Below are 22,119 nucleotides of genomic sequence, written 5' to 3' on the forward strand. Positions count from 1 at the left end.
AGACATCCATAAGGATGTAGAGGTGGTCACTGAGGGACTCCACCTCCACCGCTACCCCCCCCCCCCCCTCCCGACAGGAGACGCGCGGCGGCAGGCGTCGCCCACGACAAGTCGACGATCGACTCCCCCTGCCACCGCACGCACGTGCTCACGGACCCCCGGTTAAGCAGCCGGAGGTCCGCGCTCGCCGCCCACTCCAGCACCGCCCGACGCCTCGCGGCCGTTGCTGGGCCACCCCACGCCGTGGACTTGGCGTTGAAGTCGCCCAGCACGATCGTTCGGGCTACTGGAGAGCGGGACAATGCGTCCCGGACCCCGTCCAGCAGCCACTCGAACGCCGCGAGGGGGGCACTCGGAGGGGCGTAGACCCCGATCAGGGCCAGGCCGCCGCACTCCGCCCCGACGAACCCGTCGCCGCGGGCGAACACGCGGAGGGCCGCGGTGTCGCCGCCCACTATCACCACGCAGCCCAACGCGTCGGCCACCCAGTTCGGGCGGTCGGCGACGCGGTATGGCTCTGCGGCGACCGCCAACCCCACACCTAACTCGGCCAGGCAATGGATAAATAAGTCCTGCTCCCTGGCCGAGTGGTTGAGGTTGGCTTGGGGGATCCAGAACGGGGGCATGAACTTTAGGCCATGTCCATGGCCTCCCCCGGGCCGGATCCTCCTTCCATCGCAGCGGGCGATCTCGCCCGCATCGTTTCAGCCGGCGCATCTGCCGCCGGTCGATTGACCGGCGTAGACTCGCCCGAACTCGGGGTCGTCACGGGCGCCTTCCTCCCCTGCTTTAGCGGCGGAGGGGTACATTTTTTGGCCCCGAGCCGGTGGTCGGCTGGCCTACCCAGGTCAGCACAGACCGGGCAGCGCATGGGCGCCGTGCACTCATGTGCCCGGCGGCCCGCACCGGCGCACCTGTAGCACCGGTCCCCGCGGTCCGCCTCGAGGGTGCATTTCTGCCGCACGTGCCCGAGCTCGAGGCACCTGAAGCATCGGAGGGCTCGCGCGGGCAAGGCCTCCACTCGGGCGGACGACCAGCCGACGAGCAGGCGACCAGCCGCCATGAGGGCCCTCATAGCAGCCGCCGGGCAGCGGAGCCAGACGGTGCCAAGCCCGGACCCGGAACGCCGGATGATGCCGGTTTGGACCACGTCCACCCGGCACCCGGTTACCGCGGCAACTGCCGCCGCCACGCCGTCGGCCGTGACGGATTCGTCCAGGCCGCTAACCCGCGCCTCGGCGGATTTAACCGGCCTGGACACCCTCACGTCTGTGCCGGCGAACAGCTCCGCCAGGCGACCGGCCAGGCGGTCCGCCCCGGCAGCGCTGTCCGGGCCCGGGATCTCTAAAGTGGAGGACCCGGTCTGCCCCTTGCGGTACCGGATGCCGGTTACCCCGACATCCCGTAACCGCACGCCAGCGACCGCCTTTGCCATGACCTCTGAATAGGTCATGGCGCTGCCCGGGGCGACGGTGAGGGATACCGCCGCCCTCTTCGGCGCACGCGCCTGACGAACCCGCGGCCCGGCCGGGGCAGGCGCGGCACGGGGCCGGTCTCGGCCCGGCAAGGCCGGAGCAGGATGGACAGCGGCGCCACCCGCTTGCTTCTTCCCGCTCCTCGTCCTGCCTCTCTTCTTTTTCGCGGGCTCCCCGCTGGATGTCCCTGCGGAGCCCCGCTCGCGGCGGCCACCAGCGAGACCGCCCCCAGGCGCGCCGCAAGGCGCACCTCCATCTCGCCGCAGAGGCGACGGATGAGGCCCTCGGCGTCCACGCCCGGCGCGAGGGTCGCGCCGCCCATCGCAGGCTTCCGCGACGGACCGGCGGGCGCAGGCCTCGAGGCAGCAGGCCGACTCGACCTCGCCGTCGAGGACGCACTCGGCCGCGAAGGGGGCACCGGCACCGATACCGCCGGATCGACCGGCGGCGGCACCGCGGCAGGCGCGACCGGGCCCCGCGCAAGCCGGGCTTCCAGCTCGGTCACGCGGGCCCTGAGCTCGGCGACCGTCTGCTCCAGCTCCACCTCCCGGGCCGAGGTCTTGACACGCTTCGCCTGTTCGACGGCAGCGTGTCTGATAGTAGCCGCTGCAATCCGCAGCTGGCGCACCCTCGTCCCCTGAAGGTTGTGGGAGCATTTCGCAACCCTCAGGACCGCCTCCGAGATCTCGAAAATCCGAGAGCCCAGTTCGGCGGTCGGCGCGTGGCGCATCTCCGCCGCCAGCTCCTCTTCGCCCTTGAGGGGCTTGCAGGACATGGAGGTCCGGAAGGAGGACACTAAATGGTCCGCGACGTCCATCGCCAGGCGCTGCTCCCTCTCGCTAGGCTTTCGCTTCGCGTCGGCGAGGCCGACACAATCCCCAGCAGTAGGGGGTCGACCTCGCTTCCTCCTTAGCGGCGACTGCAGGGAGCGCGCCGACCACACCGAGCTGACTGACCCGTCGGAGTCAGCGCCGATGCCGGACGCGTCTGCAGCCGCCAGGAGGCGGCCGGAGCGTAGCTCCCGCCCCTCCAACCGGACGACGGGCTGCGCGAGAAGCACGTCCTCGCGCACCGTGACGCCGGAAGACGCCGCAGCGGAGGAGGTCCCCGCTACAGACGTCTCTTCACCAGGCGCATTGCTGAACCCGGGGGCCTGGTGGTCCACCCCGGGGTTCTCCCAGTCGTAAGATAACGACGCGGGGGAGCCTGGTCGACTACTCCTCACCGCGCCGGTACTGAGGGATCCGACGCCCTCTGCACCGTAAACGCTTAATTCTCGGTTGTCCATGGTCATTTTCAAAGCACCCCATTGCGGGTGTGCGCCGTACCCATGCCTCCAAACTTGCCATGTCGTCAACAGAGGATCCGCCAGATGCCAGCTCACCGCGTTCGCCCTCCGCATCCAGCAAGTCGGTTCTCGCAAGCGAGCGCCGACTCCTGAAGCGGAGACCCAGGAGCACCACGAGGAGTTGCGGTGAGTGGACTTGACCAGACGCAGCCCGCCGACTTCGCCGAAATTCCCCGTCCAGGAGGACGCCGAAGCGCCACCCTGGTGTGAGGGAATATCAGCTAGGTCGTGGTTTTTGAGCCGACCTGGAGGGTTGTGGAAGAGGCATTGTGACCTCGACCAGCTGCCCCAGTGCAAGGAAAGCGTGCGTCCAGCTTCATGCTCCCGGAAGCGCGAAAACCCTATGACAACGCCATCTAACGTCTCCGGCTTCCCCTAAACTGTAAACCAGGAACAAGTCCAGCTCACAGCACACTAACACAAATCAACACAACTAGTATCACCAACATGAATCCCTGCCACCTATCCATCCACGGAACCTAATAAAAACTAAAAATCCCTATCGTAGGGAGACCAATATCCCCGAGAACGCCACACACATGAGGGATTCGCGCTCTCTAATGAAACTCTCCCAAAAAAAAAAAAAAACACTCCAGTGTCACTCACCCTGAATTACACCTAGTCCGGTCCCATACACGGAATCAACATCGCGCCGTCTTCAAAACACACACCTGATGTCAAAAAGAAAACGAATACAACCCCATGTACGACTCCACAATCGCCTGACGCATCACTGACATATATCTGGGCTACAAACAATCGTGCCTACATTCCAATAATGGCTTTATTAAGAAACCTACCATATTTTAGTTACCTACTTATCCAATCTCTTACAAACTACATGTTAACATCAATAAATTTGGCCCCCAGATTTTCAACACTATCTCCACCGAAATATACTGCGAATCGCGTATCATAACATTGGACCGATCTTCCAAAACCTAAATATACTCCCAAATCCCTTAAAGATCTGTACAACCAAACCAAATTCTATACGCCCCATATTAACGCAATAAAATCAGACGCCATCGAACTCTAAACTATACACTCGGGTATACCTGACCTCCAAATGAAAGGAACATAGTTTAATCGCATATCATATTGTGTGAGCGAATGTCCTTGCATGGGACTACATCCCCAGTTCGCATCCAAACATAACACAAGACCCGCATTTGTAACACGTGACAAACTTAACTTAATCTATACTCTCTAATGCTGAACACGTAATCAATTATGCCAACGACCATCTCCCAATGAAGAAAATCATAACCATCACAACACTGCGATACTAGGCTTAGCGATAAAGCTAGACATGGCCTGCCCTTATCAGCCAAAACAGCAAACACCCAATCAATGATTGGTAAGGAATTCTTCTCATTAAAACATCTTCAATCAACCACCTCTCCTTCTTGGATGGTAAACTACCTACTCTTATCGACAATCTGACGTGCGCTTTAGATATCTCCCCAAAACCCATCCATTAATCTCTCAATATAGGTTCATTGATATAAACAATAATTAGTCTTATTCTCCTGCTTAAATTCATACCTAATAAATATCCTACCTCACCAAGCTCTTAATACCTACCTTCGATCCTATCTGCACTACAAGTTCTTGAATCAATGTCCCACCCCTGGCAAACAAAACGATACCATCAACACATAGCAACAAGAATGTTTTATTATTTAAACTACATTCACAGTTACATTTTAACAGCTTACTAAATCCTAAGGATATTAAAACGCATTCGAATCCACTACTCCACTCTTTACCGCCTCGATGTAATCCTTAAATTGTTCCTCTCAAATCTACTATACAAATATACTGACAATACACCCAACTGAATATGATACCAGGACAATGTGGGAACCTATAAAACAAAAAAATCCAAGTAATAAAAACATACGATCGGTGAAATATCTGTGTGTAGCGAATCCCATACCTCTGAACGAAACCCTAAGATACCAATCTATCCTTGTATCCCTTGGCACTATATTTGGTATCAGCCTTAATGAGTAGACTCATCCACTCCCAATTACTCTCCGATTTTGCAGCAAATCAGTCAACGTCCACACTTCCATATCCTCCATTATCTTCATCTCATATTTCACGGCCCGATCCTACCGATCTCTCTCGGGGTGTCCTTGAACTTCTTCAAAATTCCCCGATAATCTTGCCGAGTACACCTCATCCTGAGATACGAAATCCAATAGATCATTTTGAATCTCCCACCTGCTCAAATGATCCCCCCTACTCCCCCCTTCTTCCTCATTGGGATCATTAACTCCTGACTCAAATGAAAAATACCTGGGGTCGAACTCTACTCTATTTACAATACAACTTTCTCCCACCCCATCCAATGATCCAAGTCATGAGTTCTTCCCGGATGGACAATAGTATACGTCGATTCTTACTCCCTTCGCTTTTCCGCTCCTCCTCCCCTCAGTCTTTCCCTATACAGAAATATCAACGTACCCCAATCCTCCATCTGACGTTTCCTCTTGCTTCCCGTCTCTAAATCTCGTCGCTTCTCTTCCACTGTATATGCAACACCGTCCCATATAAACTCTTCCTCAACTGCAATAACATCTCAACCCTCATCCAACCCTTTATCCCCAAACAACACTTAGACCCCACTCCTGTCTTCACCAATTCTTACGTGCACTATCCCTACTACGTTCCGGATACTTGGTAATCATACTACACATCCTTTGGCCTTCAACGCGTATCCCACCATAAATTCGAGATCTGCTCTCGCCCATAACATACCTCTCCCTTCTCTCGAAACACGAACATACACCAACGTACCAATAATCTGTAGACAGTGTTACGCGCAGACATTTTCATTTTTCTTTTTCTTGATTTCGTCGGCAGGAATGTGTTCGAGATGGTTTACTATCCCGAATTCGTTCTAATCGAACACAAACCTAGCCTTTGACGGTAGTTTATTAAATTCATTTTTGAACAAAATACACATTCCCTCCTTGAAATCAACGTCGTCACGCCACTTCCACCCTACTGGCAGCGCTGTGCCGTGGATAAATCTTGTAAAATGTAACATGTTTAGTATGACTGGATTGTAAAATAATAATATGTACGCGCTGCGCCGTGAGAATGTTATGTATCAATTATTATTAAGCGATATGAATGTTCACGCGCCGTGGGAACGGAAAAATTACACGAACCGCCAGAAGCCACGTTTTTGATATAAGCAGTTCGCGTAACACCTTACACCACAGTACAGCGCGTCGCGAAACTTAGCACAGCGCTTCAATCTTCTTTCTCTTTCGCTACGTTGGCCGACCGCATGATACCCATGAAATTAAAACTCTTGAATTGGATTGTACGAACAGCATAGAAGTCTTAGGGTTTGGGCGGAGCACACGGACACCTTAGTCAGCCTAGGAGTCTACCCAATTAAAATCCGCTGTCGTTAGGGCTGCACTCTGATTCGGCACCTCCGAGAGTGAGAGCGCAAGCACTTTGTAAACATCGCACCGAGTTGCTCTCAAAGCAGCGAAGTCAAACTCACTTTTCATTGTACAGTCGCGTCGAGCGCGTGAATAGTCCGAGCGAACTATATTTGAGCAGAGTTGTATACCGCGTTAACTCGTTTATATTATTAAAAGTGAGTGGTAGGCAAGGACTCTAGTTCCTCGTAAAAGCAACCTGACTTTGTTCTTAAATTTTTCTAATTATTGAATTCATTTAAAATATTTTAATTTTAAATCAATTGTTTTAATTTTTCTCAAGTGTTGATTATCCGTTATTCCGTAATTCATAATTTTTCACGTGTCTGTGTGTGCTTCTCCCCTGTCCAGGACATCCGACGACCAACATCCATGCGTGTCGATACATCGATAAATTTTACAGTAAATCTTGGTGGTGACTGTTTACTCCAATACAATATTATTATATGTACTTTCACATCATTGTGACCATTCGGAACATCAAAAATGATATTTCATTTGCGGGTGATCCCTAATTGATGTTCTCGGGTGGTACCTAATTGGTTATAATTTATTGTATAATTATTCCGACAGTTTTATATGAGTGTATGTGTGTACATTCTTGTAAAATCCGAACGAAAGAATGAAAGATCGTGTCTAATTTAATGAGAAAATTTGTACATTTTGTATTTTGTATTTTGGGTATTATTCGCAAGGCAAATAATTATAATAAAATTTATATTATTCTCAATTGTACTGCCATTCTACTAAAATTGTAAAAATTCTATTAATTAAATACAGTAACTTTATTATAGCAGAAAACTGCTTTCATAATTCATAATTTCATAATTCTTAAATCCGCTCGCATCCTTATATCTCTATTTAAATTATCACTTAGAAATTCACTTACGAGTCAGGGCCCGTACGGGACTGTAGTGACAAAGACCTGACCTTGTCGATAGGGAAGTAAAATATCATCCATAGTATTGTTTACATTGATTAAACCACTAAATTTCAATAATTCCAATACTTATAAAACTCAGAATAAATTTAATAATAATAATACTCCTAATAACAAAAAAAAAAGAAAAAAAATTGTGATCCCCACCATCTCACACCTGGTGCAACATCTCCCAATAATTCGTACACGAACCCGTTATCTACGTGGACAAAAGCAAACCATGCCACAGCCCAGAAAGTTCCTTTCAAGTCACTGTTCTGCAATATGGCCATTACTCCCTTCATCTAGAAAACAGGGATACTGCATAACAAAACCTAAAAGCAACCTATTAACCACATTAAGGACTCCACCTCCAACCCCAAGGATAAGAACATAAAAAACTCCTAGAAATACCCTATCCAATCACATTAAACATGCGACTCCCACAACCTACGAAGACAGTCACCCATACTCGTACATAGGAGGACCTTCCCTATCATCCACACAGTAAACCTAAAAAAAAAATAACCAGCCTAAAATCAAATTAAAGAAGTAACACGCAAATTGAGGAACATCACGACAAATAGAAATAGCAAACCCACAAAACAATTTAACCTCAATCTACAATAGAACAATAATTAACACCGAACCCCCAGAATAAAACAAATAGTCTACCTTCAAAACACTCCCTGGAAGCGTGCAGACCACAGGACATCTGCTACCCATACAGGTGACCCTCCACATCGTCACCCGTACAGACTCCCAGTATCCTTCACACAACAAAACCTAAAACAATACATATAAAATCAATGAACCATAAAACAAACATAACACCATAACAAACAATATATGCATAACACCTAACACATAACAACTAATTCTAACCTGACTCAACAACCAGATCCTGCCTTCAATACAGACTCAAATAAGTCACCTCCTAAATGTCTCCCTGAAACGCATGCAGAATCTTGACAACCTATGCAACCGGTCCACTGAACCCACACACAGGAAGACCTCCCAGGCCCCCACAAAGGACACCTAGAACAATACAGTTGAATTAACTAATCAGCATAGGAACATCAATACACCACGACAATATAATAGCATCGGACACGGACCCCCATATCCATACGCACGAAGGCCCTTACATGCGCCCCGTACAATAAAACAGTAAACAGCTCGTATGATTCAATGAACCACCACACGAAGAATAGAATATCGCAACAACAACAACACTGTATACATACATGCAGAAGACCTGCAACCAGCAATAACAGCCCTACGCACACACATAAGGGAAGACATTGTTACGTCCCAGCTTATCTGTGACTCTTTCTTGGGAAAGACACGCGGTATACGTACCGCTCCTGGGAAAGACGGGTTCTGACCCCTCATGCATACGCGTATCAGGGCTCGCTCCTAGGGAACCGGGCTAACCAGGGGACCCCCTGGATAGGAACTGGAAACTTATATCCAGCCTAAATGGGGGGACCAAGGGCCTAACCACGGAGGTGGAGGGAGTCGGAACAGGGATAACAACAGCCAGAAGACCATCGAAACGCCGAATCAATTAAACATCAAGAGACACCAAAACATTAAAATCTCCCCCAAAAAATCCCATGATATGCACCCGACAAACAACAAAAACCAAATTAAAACAAAACGAAACAAACAAAAACACACAAACAGGTATAGAAGACCAACAAAGCACATCAGGGTAATAAGAAAAAGAGATAAGTAGAAGGAAAAGGTAAAAGGTAACAAAGAAGTAAGAAAGGAAAGAAGAATACATCAACCAACAACGCTACAACCACACAACGACACCCCCCCCCCCACGCACCCCTCTCAACAACAAATAATAATAATAACCAAGATTCAAACCACAAAATCAATAAGAACAAACAAATACATTAACCCCACTCCCCACTCGAACGACTTTCAGCGCCTCGCCAGCCGATCAGAGGGGCCAATCGCGCCCTCGACCACGCCAATGAGCCAGAACTCACCCCAAAAGAGAAACCATCTCATCGGCTCCAACGACGAGGAAGAGGATAGGGGGACCCATCATCTCATACATCCCCTCTATCCGACATATATCTAGCTAGCCGAGCTAGCTAGACAACGCAAACAAACCCCAACGAAAAAGCCAGAAAGGAAGAAAACCATAAAAGAAAAGACAAGAAAAGAGACGAAGAACAAAAGAAGAAATAAAGCGAAGAACAATTATCACAACACACACAGCAAGCTAACCTAGCCTACCGAAGAAACACGGGGAACAACCATATTAACTAACAAAAGATATACGAACAAACCAGAACACAAACACACAAAACCCAAAAACCTAAACAACATGGCACTCAAAATCATACAAATCAACCTACAACATAGCAAGGGGGCGACAGTCACCCTAGCCGAAACAATGAGAAGAACAAAAGCAAACATAGCCCTAATCCAAGAACCCTGGGTGTGCCACAATGCGCCCAGAGATCTTGGACTAGCGGGAAAAATACACACACCGACAAACGATGGCAAAATGAGAACATGCATTCTCACACGAAAGGTACTCGAGGCCACTCTGATCCCTCATTTAAGTGACAGTGATAACACTGTAGTGGCCTTTGAATGCAAGAATCCAAATACAAGCCCTAGCCCAACAAACAATGACAACCACGAAATCTACAGATGGCTCGCCATAGCAACATACCTACCATGGAATGCCACAGAATCACCCCCAGGTGACAAACATAGAGAAATACTAACATGGTGCATCGAAAAGAACATTGAAGCAGTTATTGGAGCCGATGTGAACGCACGACACGCTAGATGGGGCAGCACTGACACCAACACCAGAGGCAATAGAATGGTGGAATTCCTAGACGAATTCGGCTTAATATGTCACAACAGAGGCAACACCCCGACATTTGTAACAAGAACAAGAGAAGAAGTACTAGATGCAACCTACAGCACTCAAGAAATGTCTCATAGGATAAAAAACTGGAGAGTGTTAGATAAAAACAGCCTCTCCGACCATAGATACATATCCTTTGAGATAAAAGAGCCAACAACAAGAACACCAATCAGCAGAAGAAACCCAAGAAAAACCAGATGGACTGAATTCCTGGAAGAAATAGACACAAATATCAACAACCTTCCATCGAGATACTGCAGCAATAGCATAGAGCTAAACATTCCAGCCGAGGCACTAACCAAAACTATTGCCAAAGCTTGGGAGAACAGCACCGAAGAAAATGAGTGCAAAACAAAAATCGACATACCTTGGTGGAACGAAGAAATAGCGAACCAATAAAAGCTCATTAAGAATCTCACTAAAATAGCAAGAAGGAATAGACACGATCCAAGCAAATGGGCCAGAATAAAAGAAGCCAAGAAAACTCTAACAACCAACATACTAAAAGCCAAAAGAAACAGCTGGAAGAAATACTGCGCCAGCTTCAACTCTGCGAAAGAAACAGCAAGAGTATACAAATTACTTGAAACAAAACCACATGAAGCACTAGGCACCCTAAAGAATGCCGAAGGAACTTACACAAACAATAATCATGAAATTATAAAAACTCTAATGAACACTTCCCCACTTCCCAGGGTTCCAAGAATTAACAATAAGGGAAGATACAACCGAGGAAACAAACACCTCCAATACAGCGTACAACCAACCGGCTGACTGGAACACGGCCAACAAAATCATAAACCAAGGGAAATTGAAATGGGCAGTAAACACATTCCAACCATATAAAGCCCTCGGCCCAGATGGGATATACCCAAAAACACTCAAGATGACAACAACGAACGAGAAAACAAGAAACTACATGACAAAAATCATCAGAGCTAGCCTAGCTCTAGGTGTAATAACAAACAGCTGGCAAGGAACGAAAGTAGTCTTCCTCCCCAAAACCGGGTAAAGATGACTACACAGCGGCAAAAGCCTTCAGACCAATCTGTCTAATGTCTACAACACTAAAACTCACCGAGAGATTAGTAGATAGACACATAAAAAGCACAAACTTATAACACGAAGCCTCTACACAAATCTCAGAACGCATTTAGAGCCGGCTACTCGGTAGAAGTGGCCTTAGACAAAATGGTCAACTTCATGGAAACAGCCATTAACAAAAAAGATATAGTAGTGGCATGTTTCATCGACATAGAGGGGCGTTCAACTGCACACCAACGGAGGTAATGATACAAGCCCTCCACGAATTCGGAGTAGAAGCATGTCTGATAAGATGGATCAAACATATGCTAGAAAATCGCAAATTAATAAGCAGCAGAGGCGAAACTACGATCCAAGGCACTGTCCAAAGAGAATGCTCACAAGGAGGAATATTATCACCACTACTATGGTGCATGGCAGTGGACAGTCTCCTATACGCCCTCGAAGACAACAATGTCAAGGTAATGGCCTATGCGGACGACGTGGTCTTTATGGCAGAAGGAAAGAACATGACCCAAATCAGAACAAGAATTCAAGATGCACTAATAGCGCTAGAAGTATGGTGCGAATCGGTAGGTCTATCAGTCAACCCCGACAAAATGGAGACCATGATGGTCACAAGGAAAATAGAGACCCAACATAGGCACATTATAATTCGCCAACAAAGAACTAAAAACCACTAGGAAAGTGAAGTATCTGGGAGTGACAATAAACGAGAAACTGACATAGAGAGAACATGTCTTTTCAAAAGTTGCAGCAGCAAAACAGAACCTCAACCTTCTATGCAAAATACTAGGTCCAACATGAGGCATGATTCCCACAACAACCAAATGGATCTATGAAGCAATCATAGTACCGAGAATAATATTCGGGAACATCGTCTGGTGGCAAACATCCAACATGATCACAGCCACCACGAAACTAGATAGCATACAAGGCACAGCCTTAAGACGCACCTTCGGCACCTTAAAAACCACACCAACAAGAGCACTAGAGGTAATAACCAACTGTTCCCCCCTAGACGTTAAAATAAAAGAACTAGCGATGAAGACAGCCATGAGACTACACGGCTGGGGTCACTGGGAGGATATAGGCAGAGGCCACAGCCAAATAATCCAACAGAATGGCAATGAATCATGTATCTGACATGTATCTGATGCCAAAAAACAGACAGACTAATCACAGAATACATATTCGAGAAAAGATACGAAACCAAAATTGATTCCAGAGAGACATGGAACACTACCACGCTACATCAAAACAACGACATAGAATGGTATACGGACGGCTCTAGAAAAGAGAACCTCTCCGGTGCAGGTTGGTACTGCGGGAAAAGCAGCGAACGACGGCTTCAAACAGCTTGGGAAATATGCTACAGTATACCAGGCTGAAGTAGTAGCCATATCTGAATGCACGCAAGAAATGCTCAACCTGAACATATACTGCAAGAGAATAACAATCTGCACAGATAGCCAAGCGGCAATCAAAGCACTAGACAAAGCCGAAATCACATCAAGAATAACCAAAGAATGCAAGACAAGATTAAACACACTTGCCAAAAACAACAGAATAACAATACGATGAGTACCGGGACACAACGGTATAATAGGCAACGAAAAAGCAGACAGACTGGCAAACAGGGGATCAGACGAACCTCCGATAGGACCGGAACCAATCATCCCACTACCAGAAAGGGTATACACACTGGAAATAGAGAGACTAAGGAACTCTATGAAAAAGAGAAAATGGGAACAGACACAAGGATGCGAGCAAGCTAAAACGCTGCTCGGCACCGAAACAAACAATAAAATGAGAATCAAACAGATTCTCAACTTGAAGAAAGAAGACGCGAGAAACGTGGTGAGCATCCTAATAGGACACGCTCCCTTAAAAGCACATCTGAACAAGATGGGCAAATGTCCAGACAATCTATGTAACCAGTGCGGAGAAGCTCCAGAGACAACGACACACATTTTATGCGAATGCCCAAGATTAGTGATGAAAAGAGGCCGATACTTTGAACAGTTTATCATAGACCCTAATGATGTGAAAACACTTGATCCGAGAAAGATAGCAGCATTCCTCGCCGACATGAATCCATGGAGATTAGAAGATGTAAACGCAAGAGAATGAAAGGGAAAAATTGGAGATCCAAAGATAGCGGAAAACGGGATTCCACAGCAAACACCCAACAAACGGGAAACCAACGGAGTTCTGCCGAGGCAGTGGATCACAGAGGGGAGCGAGGCTGGGGCTCTCTTCTCCCCTTTCACAACAACCAAAATGTAATAGTAATCTAATAAGAAACGAGTTAGGTAAACGAAGGAACGATGGGAGGAACCCAAGAAGGATCACCGATGGGCGTTAAGACCAACAGTCGATCCGAAGGGCCCATCCCATCGCTCAAACCCAGAACGAGGAAATACGGAACAAGCAAGACAGCACATAAATAAGGAGCAAGGGACGCGCACTGTCAGATAAGCTTGACGGAATGATGGGTCAAAAATGTGATCGCCGACAGGCCACTAAACCAGAAAGCAATAATCACATGGGCCCCCCGAAGCAGCGTCCCCGTCAGACTCCACTGAATCACCAGGACAAGGGTGCTGAGTAAGAGTTATGGCACACCGGCAGAAATGCTGGTATGGTCACAGTAAAGAGCACGGCACGCCGATGGAAACATCGACGTGGCCACAGTAAAGAGCACGGCACGTCGATGGAAACATCGGCATGGCCACAGCAACAAATATGGCACGCTGGCAGTAATGCTGGCGTGGCCACAGTTAAGAAGAATTCCACCATCGTAGGAAAAGGAGTCACGGAACCACATAGATGGATCCACCGACTCCATGGAAGGGGTGGTGTCCCTGGCCACAGAACAAGGTATCAGCAAGGCAGGCACCAGACGGAATGAGGGGCATCTCGCAGAAAAACCGTATAGGAACGACACTGCACAGATCTCCTACACCGCTGGGTGTAGAACAGAAGGACATAGCAAGGGAAAAAGTAGAGCACAGGGCATGGTACCATATCAAGAGCTGAGAGCGGGAATATCCAGTACTTTACTCACCGTAGGCAACCATACCTACGGCTGACGACGTCTGAGTCCCCCCGCTCGTGTCCCGATCAGACTCCTCACTACAGCAAACGAAGAAAACTAGTAACAGGAAGCGCGCAAGGCAGAGGGATGCGCCGACTGCGCCGACTGCGCCTCAGCGCATCCACCGTAACCGAACACAATAACCATCTCTTAGAAAAGGGTTCGCGCACCTCCCCACAGAATGGGAGGAGTTCGGCCTAGGACGGGTGGTGACCGTCCGACCAAACTACGCCATTGTAGGAAAAGGGGTCACGGAACCACACAGATGGATCTACGGACCCTGTGGAAGTGGTGGTGACCCTTCCAAACAGTGGAAACAACCTTCCAGCGTGGAGAAGGGGGGAACCCAATTTGTTACCCCTGAAGCGGGTGGTGACCGCGAGCGAAGTAAGAAATTCGCCATGCTTTCGGAGTTGAAAGCCAAGGGGAACACGAAACAATCCAACCTAATACCATTAGAATAGGCTCGTCAAGTAGGAAAGAGTGACAGGGAGGACGGGTTGGCAAGTTCGACGGCTGGAGTTCATCTACGGAAGTCATGTGTGATTATCAGACATGCTGTGGGGACACCTCACCCGAATACTCCTCCCATCCGCACTTAGAAAGAAAAGGAATGCAGTAGTAGGATCAGGTGCGATAAAAAGGGGATAAATAGAATCATCCATAAGCCGGGAAAACTGGCACGGACAATATCGACCGATGCGATCGCTGTGATCGCAGGAACGATACCGGTGGACTTGGTGATAACGGATCGTGCGTTTGCTTATGTTACGTCCCAGCTTATCTGTGACTCTTTCTTGGAATCTTCGTCTTCAAGTAAAGAGCTAAAGCTCACCTTAACTGTATTCGCTAACGGGAAAGAGCGTAGGTACGTTACCGCTTGTCGGTCTTACAGTTTGGTTGTACCAGCTATCTGTCGTGGTCCCAGGGCTGTGCTGTTGCAAGGATCTGTTTGTCGGCAACTATCACTCGCGTCACGGGTCTCTACTAATTAACAACGGACTTTCCTCGGTAACGACGCGGCGCGCGTACGATTACTCTATCCGTGACTACAATAATTTAGTAATAGGCGACCAAAGCGCGACGCAGAGTGCGTGTTCGATTGACGATAAAGGTTCGATGTGATCTTAACCGATTATACGTCGGAATTTCGTAGGTAACGACAACGCACGAAGTTAACCTGTCCGCGACTACAAGATTTCGGTAATCACCACGATGAGAACGTACTGACAGCGGAATAAAAAAGAGCGCCGTGGGGCGTGTCCACGGGTTTATATATTAGCTGATCCTCGCATGGAACGAGCCGCGTTCGAGAACCTTCGCTTCGGCATCCGTTGAAATCGGGAGGGGTCCCAAGTTCAGCGGATGTGCTGGCGTTGAGCGCTGACGCCTATTTCGCTGATTCGCAGATCGCACGATTCGGTTCCCGAGAAACGGTATCCGAATCGTTTGTCAAGCGCATTCCTAAAAGTGTCTGATCTTAACTATTCGCAATGCGAGGTCGATGAAAAGGGACACCGGCAGGGCCGGATGTAACACCCACTTCGCCAGACACGAAACAGTCTCAAGAGGCTGTTTCGTGTAATAAAGGTGTACCTTTTCATCGAACGCTTATTTCATAACTGACTGATATATATATATATTTTTTTAAAGGATATAAAAAATATATTTTAAATTATTAATTACTATATAATATTAAATAATATTATATAAATAATTACACAAATAACGGAAAAGAATATAAAAATTATTCTAAGACATAATGATTATAGATAAATATAAAAATAATGATAAGAAAAAAATATAAAAATTATTCTAAGATTATATATAATGGTATTCTGGGCCGGGGGTAAGGGGGGACGCTGTTTCTTGTACTATAATCCGCGGCCGTACCGCCAGCTCTGCCCAGGGTATGAGGGCAATCGTTCTTATGCACGGGAGGCATTCCTCCGGGTTGCCCCTGTCAGTGCCCTTTTGTTGCATCCCGAGCAACGGGCCGCCGTGTGCGTCATACGACGAGGTGGTGTATGTGCGCCGCGGTGTATGTTATCGCTTCCTCCTCCGATAGGGCCCAGTGACACCCGTCACAAAGGATGGTGCCGTCTGATTCCACCCATGCTTGTCCTTGGACGCATTCCCTTCGCCTTAAGTTGCCCAAGGTAAACGGAGGTAGCAGTCTCTCTTCCGAGGTGACCAGCGGAGGCTTTCGCGTGTCATCGAAAACGGGCAAAGTGACTGTTTGATATTAAAGGAGGGAAAAGAAACTTAATTAGTTATGGGTTATTACTAGGGGGGCGTTGTTCTTTAATTATGTAGTTTCGTTAAGATACATACCATTTCCTGGTTTTCTATAGTAACCCATTTCGCTTTATAGTGGTCCTTGTAGTTCACACGAAAAAAAACTTTGATAATGGTATGGTGTAATTGTGCGATGGTTTATATAGGGTATGTTAGGTATGGATGGAGGTGGTAACGGTGAGTTCTGATTGGATTTTGACATTACGTCTTTACCTGTGCTGTTTAGTAGAGGTGGACATTCCTTATTTTTTCCGCGAGATCTGCTGTGAGTGCAGGCGGACTTCTTGGAATTGGTGGTATGCAAAACGGTGGCGAGATCGTCGGTTGTATATAGGGTGATGCTAAATTTTCTGTTTTCCTATGTTTTAGTGTTCCCATCTCTATTTGTTCAGTTGGTTTCTTTGCTGTTATGTTGGGTTTTGAACAATGATTCTTATAAAATTTTATAACAACCTATATTATGCCAATTATGATAATTGGTATCCCTATCGAGGATATTCCATAGGTTGAATAGGATGTTAATCTTTGCGTACGGTGATGTGTCGCTAAATTGTTTGCTTGTTGTTCGATTTCTAGTAAGGCAATGGATTTCTCGTTTATTTTATCATTTAATGGTCCTAGCGGTATTTCTTGTTGTTGATAATCGGATATTATTTGTATGTGATGAGGTGTAATATGTGGTGTTACGTATACCGAAACTCGCTGTTTGTTTCCGAAGCTCGCGTTCATCAATTTTATTTTATCTACCCTCCTGGAAGTTGGAGCTCGGTCTCCCTGGAGTGCATCCTGCAGCTGCATACTCTTGACATCATCTTCGGCTTGCATTGCGTGGGAAGACTTCTTATCTACCCTTTCCCAGGGAACGCAGCTGCTCACCTCAGAGCCACGAAAATCCTAACCGTCAGATTTCCAAATATGGAAATCACCGACGGATCCCCACCAACATTTAGGGGTATATAAACCCACGATTTTCGTTGCTCAGGGGATTAGAACGATAGAGTTACGTAGAGTCACATCACGTCCATCGTTGCAGAGTGTGCTTTAGTGAGATCGGGCTTCAGTTTCCCTTTTGATCAAGTTAACCTTATAGATCCGCGAAGACGGTTTTCATCTATTACGGCATTTAGAATCACACTCGACCACCGCATCGCCAGTGCGTTAACACCGTGCAACAATTAGGTAATTAAATTCAACGTTTACTACACACGACCGCGACAACACAACACTGCACATTTGTACCTTAGTATAGTTATTCTGAATATATATATTCTTTTGTGTAAATTCAAAGTTTCCTAAGTCAATTACTAAACCTTCACGATATAACAAGCAATCCTAGCCTGTGTAACGATCCCACAACATAATAACTTTGCCGCTCGAGTTATTATTCAATTAAATTAATAAGTTGCGAGGCTTTATCCGCGACGCGTAGTATTCATCAACGATACGATTTAAACTCAGTGTATTGAACCCGAATTCCCTAATTCAACCTATCCTGCGGTTACCCTTTACTGGGAGATACCGATTCCTGCTATCTATCTGACTTCGCGCCAGAGTCGCTGCACTTTTTCCAACAATCTCACAATTGGAACCTTACCCTACGGTTACCCTTAACTGGGAGATACCGATTCCTGCAGCTATCTGACTTAACGTCCGAGGCGTCTGCATTTGTCTCCAATAACCAACAACCAAACACCCTTCTTTTTTTTTTTTTTTTTATTGTGGGGAATTGCGTTACGCATACCTCGGTTTCCCGGGGGGAAAAACCGAGGTTATGTGGGACTACCATCGGGGAGGGGAGCGCCAAAGGCGCGCCCGTCCGCGATGGCTACCCACTAAAACCCCACACCCACCTAAGCTACATGGGAAGCGCCTGGATCACGCGAGTACTCGCAGGACGCTTCCCAGCTTACATGAATCCCGGGGGGAGGGTGTTAGCTTCCCCCACTACCTACTCTTTAAGACCCCGGGCGGAGGGACCCGCCCGGTGTCCCCATCCCTGGGGCCGTCGGAATGGGCTTCCCGAGCCCCCGCTCGGTCCACCCACAGCCCCCGGCATCTTCGTGTCCGTACTGGTTCAGGAAACAAAGAGCTTCCTGAACGCCAGGACAAGAAGAAGCCGACACCGGTAAGGGAGGGTCGTCGGAGGCGTGATCCGCCACGCCCCGACCCTCCCCACCCCACCCCCCATGCGCCCCCACAGGACCCGTTGGTCCAAGTGAGGACGGGCTGACCACACAACCTCGGCCCGTCCCGGGGGGAATTATATCCCCTCAGGGGGCCAGGGTCAGCTCAAGCCCCGGCCCCTCACATTCGCCGCCTCTATGCGAGGCACCTGTCGTCGCGGGGGCGCCCCTCGCGGCCCCCGACTATTCATAGCCCCACACAGGGGGGTACGCCGGCGCGAGGGACGTCCCCGCGCCCATGTCCTCCTTGCCGAGCCCGGGTCTCTTTCCCGGGCTCGCTCGTCGGCCTCCTTCTGCGACATTACCTCCTCGCAAAAGGTGGCCGCCGCTTTCCACGACCTCTCGCTCGAGGCCATGTGGTCGACCATGGCCGCGATGGAGAGGTCCCACCCACCCACTGCGACTCTTAGGGCACGGCGCAGCCCATGCCGGACACTCCTCGAGTGTGTGCCACGTCGTGTTCACCTCCTCGCCGCAGTGGTGACACTGCGGTGTCGGCTCCCGCCCCATCCGGTGTAGATATTCTCCAAAGCATCCATGCCCGGAGAGCACCTGCGTGAGGCGGAAGGTCAACCTTCCCCGCATCCTGCACCATATATCAAATATGGGCAGGATGGCCCGGACAATCGGACGGCCCGATGGAGCAAGCTCTTGCTTCCACCGGGCCAGCGTGTCCCTCCGGGCCTGGCGCTTCTGGCACTCGACCTCATGTACCTCCTCAGCCGCGAGTTCCACCCCCGGAGGGCGGCGGGCGGAGCAGGCGATCGTGAACATCGCCGCCCGCTCCACCACCGCCAGATGGAAGGGCGGAATCACGGCCAGGAGGCCCGCCGCCTCGGCAGAGATGGTACGGTATCCCCGTATGGCCCGCAGGGCGAGCCGGCGCCCCACTCTTTCTAAGAGTGCCTGGTTGCGCCGGCTGGCCTCGAGCGAGCCACACGGGGGCCCCGTACAGGGCTATCGACCGCACCACCTCCGCATATAAACGGCGAACCCTCAACTCTGGCTCCCCGATATTGGGCAGCAACCGCGCTAACGCGGCCGCTGTCCCCTCCATTTTGGGGGCCAGGAGGTCAAAGTGTTCCTTGAAGCGCCAGCGGCCGTCGACGATCAGGCCCAGGTACTTCATGGTGGGCCTGATGTCGACGAAGGTATCCACGACGCGAATCCGGAGGTCCCAATCGCAGGGCGGCCGCCGTGCCCGAGACAATCCGTAAAGCCAGATTGCGTCGGTCTTCGCAGCAGCCACGGTCAGACCCATCCTCCGGATTCGCCCGACAACCCAGTCTAGGGCAGACTCAGCAAGGTGCCTGGTGCTCCCCCAGTCTTCCCTCTCGGCATATAACAGGGTGTCATCCGCATAGCAGATGACACCCGCGCCCGGAGGAAGAACAACCCGTAGCACCGCGTCATACGCAAGGTTCCACAGAAGCCGTCCGAGGACCGACCCCTGCGGAACCCCGCGGTGCGTCTCCCTCGTGTGCACAACCTGGTACCGGCCGGTAAATACTACCTCCCTGCCACGGAGATAGTCCCAAACCACCTCCAGGAGATAGGGGGGCACCTGGAAATAATCCAGCGCCACCGCTATCTCCCTCCAGGGCAGGGTGTTGAAGGCGTTGGATATGTCCAACAACACAGCAATCAACACCCGGCCCCGAGCGACAGCCCTTTCCCGGAGAAGGCGCAAACGCTCCAACGCGTCCATCGTTGAGCGACCCCTCCGGAATCCGTACTAGCTGTTGCTGAGGTCGGGACCACCGCGCGACAGGTGCTCGAGGAGGCGGGCAGCTATGATTCGTTCAAAAAGCTTGCCCGCCTCATCAAGCAGACACACCGGCCGGTACGCAGAGGGAGACTCTGCGGGTTTTCCCCCTTTCTGGAGGAGAACCAGGCACGCTTTCTTCCAAACACTGGGGAAGGTTCCCCGGCGCAGGTTAGCGTCCAAGACGCTCTCCTGTACGCCGGGCCAAGGACTCCCAAGGCCAGAGCCAGCAGGCTACCGGGTACTCCATCCGGGCCGGGAGCTTTCTTGCCCCTAGCCCGGAGCCCCCCGATAGCCCGGAACAGCTCAGAGTCCATGACCCGGAATTCATCCGACCATTCAATAGTCGGACTCGGGGCGCGTTCCAACGCACCCTTTCCCCCATCGTTGAGGGGAAGGAGGGTATCAATCACGCGCCCCAGGAATTCCGGGTCTAACCTCTCCGTGACAGGGGACGCCCAAGGGCGGAGCTTCCCCAGCACCACCCTGTATGGGCGCCCCCACGGATCGTCACGGAGGGTGAGCAGGAGCTCGTCCCACGCTCTGGCCTTGGCTGCGGCTATCGCGCGCTTGGGGGCCACCGCCGCCGAACTGTACACCCCGTACAGTTCGGCGACTCTCCACTCCGGGTCACCGCCTAAGAAGTGGCGGCTCCGAGCATGGGTATACTGGCGACGGGCGCGGCTGGCCGTTCTTCTGAGGTCGTCAACCTCGCCCGTCCACCAGTACGTAGACTTCCTCGGGGGCTGCTCGCGGATCCGGGGCATAGCTACGTCGCAAATCATTTGCAACGTGTCCCGGATCCACAAAGCCCCCTCTTCTGCCCCGCGCTCCCTGGCCGGAGGCCAGGCGGAGCCGATAACCACGGCCCTCAGTAGATCCTCGTCTAGTCGCTTCAGCGCCCATTTTGGCGCTGAAGGGATGCTACGTCGGAGAGGGGCGTCCGCTGGCGGGTCTGAGACCACAGCCACGGCCATAAGGACGTAGCTGTGGTCCGACAACGTTTCACCCTCCCAGACCCGCCAGCTAGACACCCAGCGTGAGGCGGCGGCTGACGCAAGCGATACGTCCACGATGGACCAGCCGTTCCACCTCACGCACGTTGGTACGGAGCCCCGGTTTAATAACCGGAGCTCCATCCCCTCCGCCCAATCCTGCAGCGCTCCGCCTCGGAAGCCGATCCTCGGGTTACACCACCCGGTGGGGTAACCCGCATTGAGGTCCCCGAGGACCAGCACTGGGTCGGCCATATAGGGGGCTAACATAGCCCCCAGCCGGTCCAAAAACCTCCCGAGTTCGGCAGCACTACAATTGGGTGAATTGTAGCATCCTGCGACTAGGAACCTTCCCCATTTTACCAAAACCATCCCCCTGCTCCGTTCGACCACGGTGCAGGGGGAAACAGTCGCCGAACGGCGACGGTACCACATCGCCACGAGGCCGTCCTCGTCCCCGAACCAGTGTGGATGGTCGGCGACTTGCTACGGCTCCGTGGCCACCGCTAGACCAACCCGCCACTCCGCCAGGTAGTGGACCATAAGGTCCTGTGCCCGGCGGCAGTGGTTCAGGTTGGCCTACAATACCCCAAGGGAAGCCCTGTGCGCCATTT

At 50.5% G+C, this 22,119-nt stretch overlaps 2 protein-coding genes across 2 annotated transcripts; one reads left to right on the forward strand and one right to left on the reverse strand.

Annotated features, from left to right (window-relative positions):
* Positions 1–195: 195 nt before the first annotated feature.
* LOC128882501 (uncharacterized) lies at positions 196–626 on the reverse strand (the record flags this gene model as incomplete). Its single annotated transcript, XM_054134111.1, has 1 exon — positions 196–626. A coding segment is annotated over exon 1 (431 nt), but the record flags the coding sequence as incomplete, so codon positions are not given.
* An 8,936-nt stretch (positions 627–9,562) lies between these two features.
* On the forward strand, positions 9,563–10,519 carry LOC128882502 (uncharacterized). Its single transcript, XM_054134112.1, has one exon. The coding sequence runs from the start codon at positions 9,563–9,565 to the stop codon at positions 10,517–10,519; it is 957 nt and encodes a 318-aa protein (XP_053990087.1).
* The last annotated feature ends 11,600 nt before the right edge of the window (positions 10,520–22,119 follow it).

Source organism: Hylaeus volcanicus, unplaced genomic scaffold (genome assembly GCF_026283585.1).
Source record: "Hylaeus volcanicus isolate JK05 unplaced genomic scaffold, UHH_iyHylVolc1.0_haploid 12022, whole genome shotgun sequence".
Taxonomy (NCBI): Eukaryota; Metazoa; Arthropoda; class Insecta; order Hymenoptera; family Colletidae; genus Hylaeus; species Hylaeus volcanicus.

Excerpts from the sequence above, each read along its gene's own strand:
- LOC128882502 (XM_054134112.1), top strand. The coding sequence starts at position 9,563 with ATGGCACTCAAAATCATACAAATCAACCTACAACATAGCAAGGGGGCG.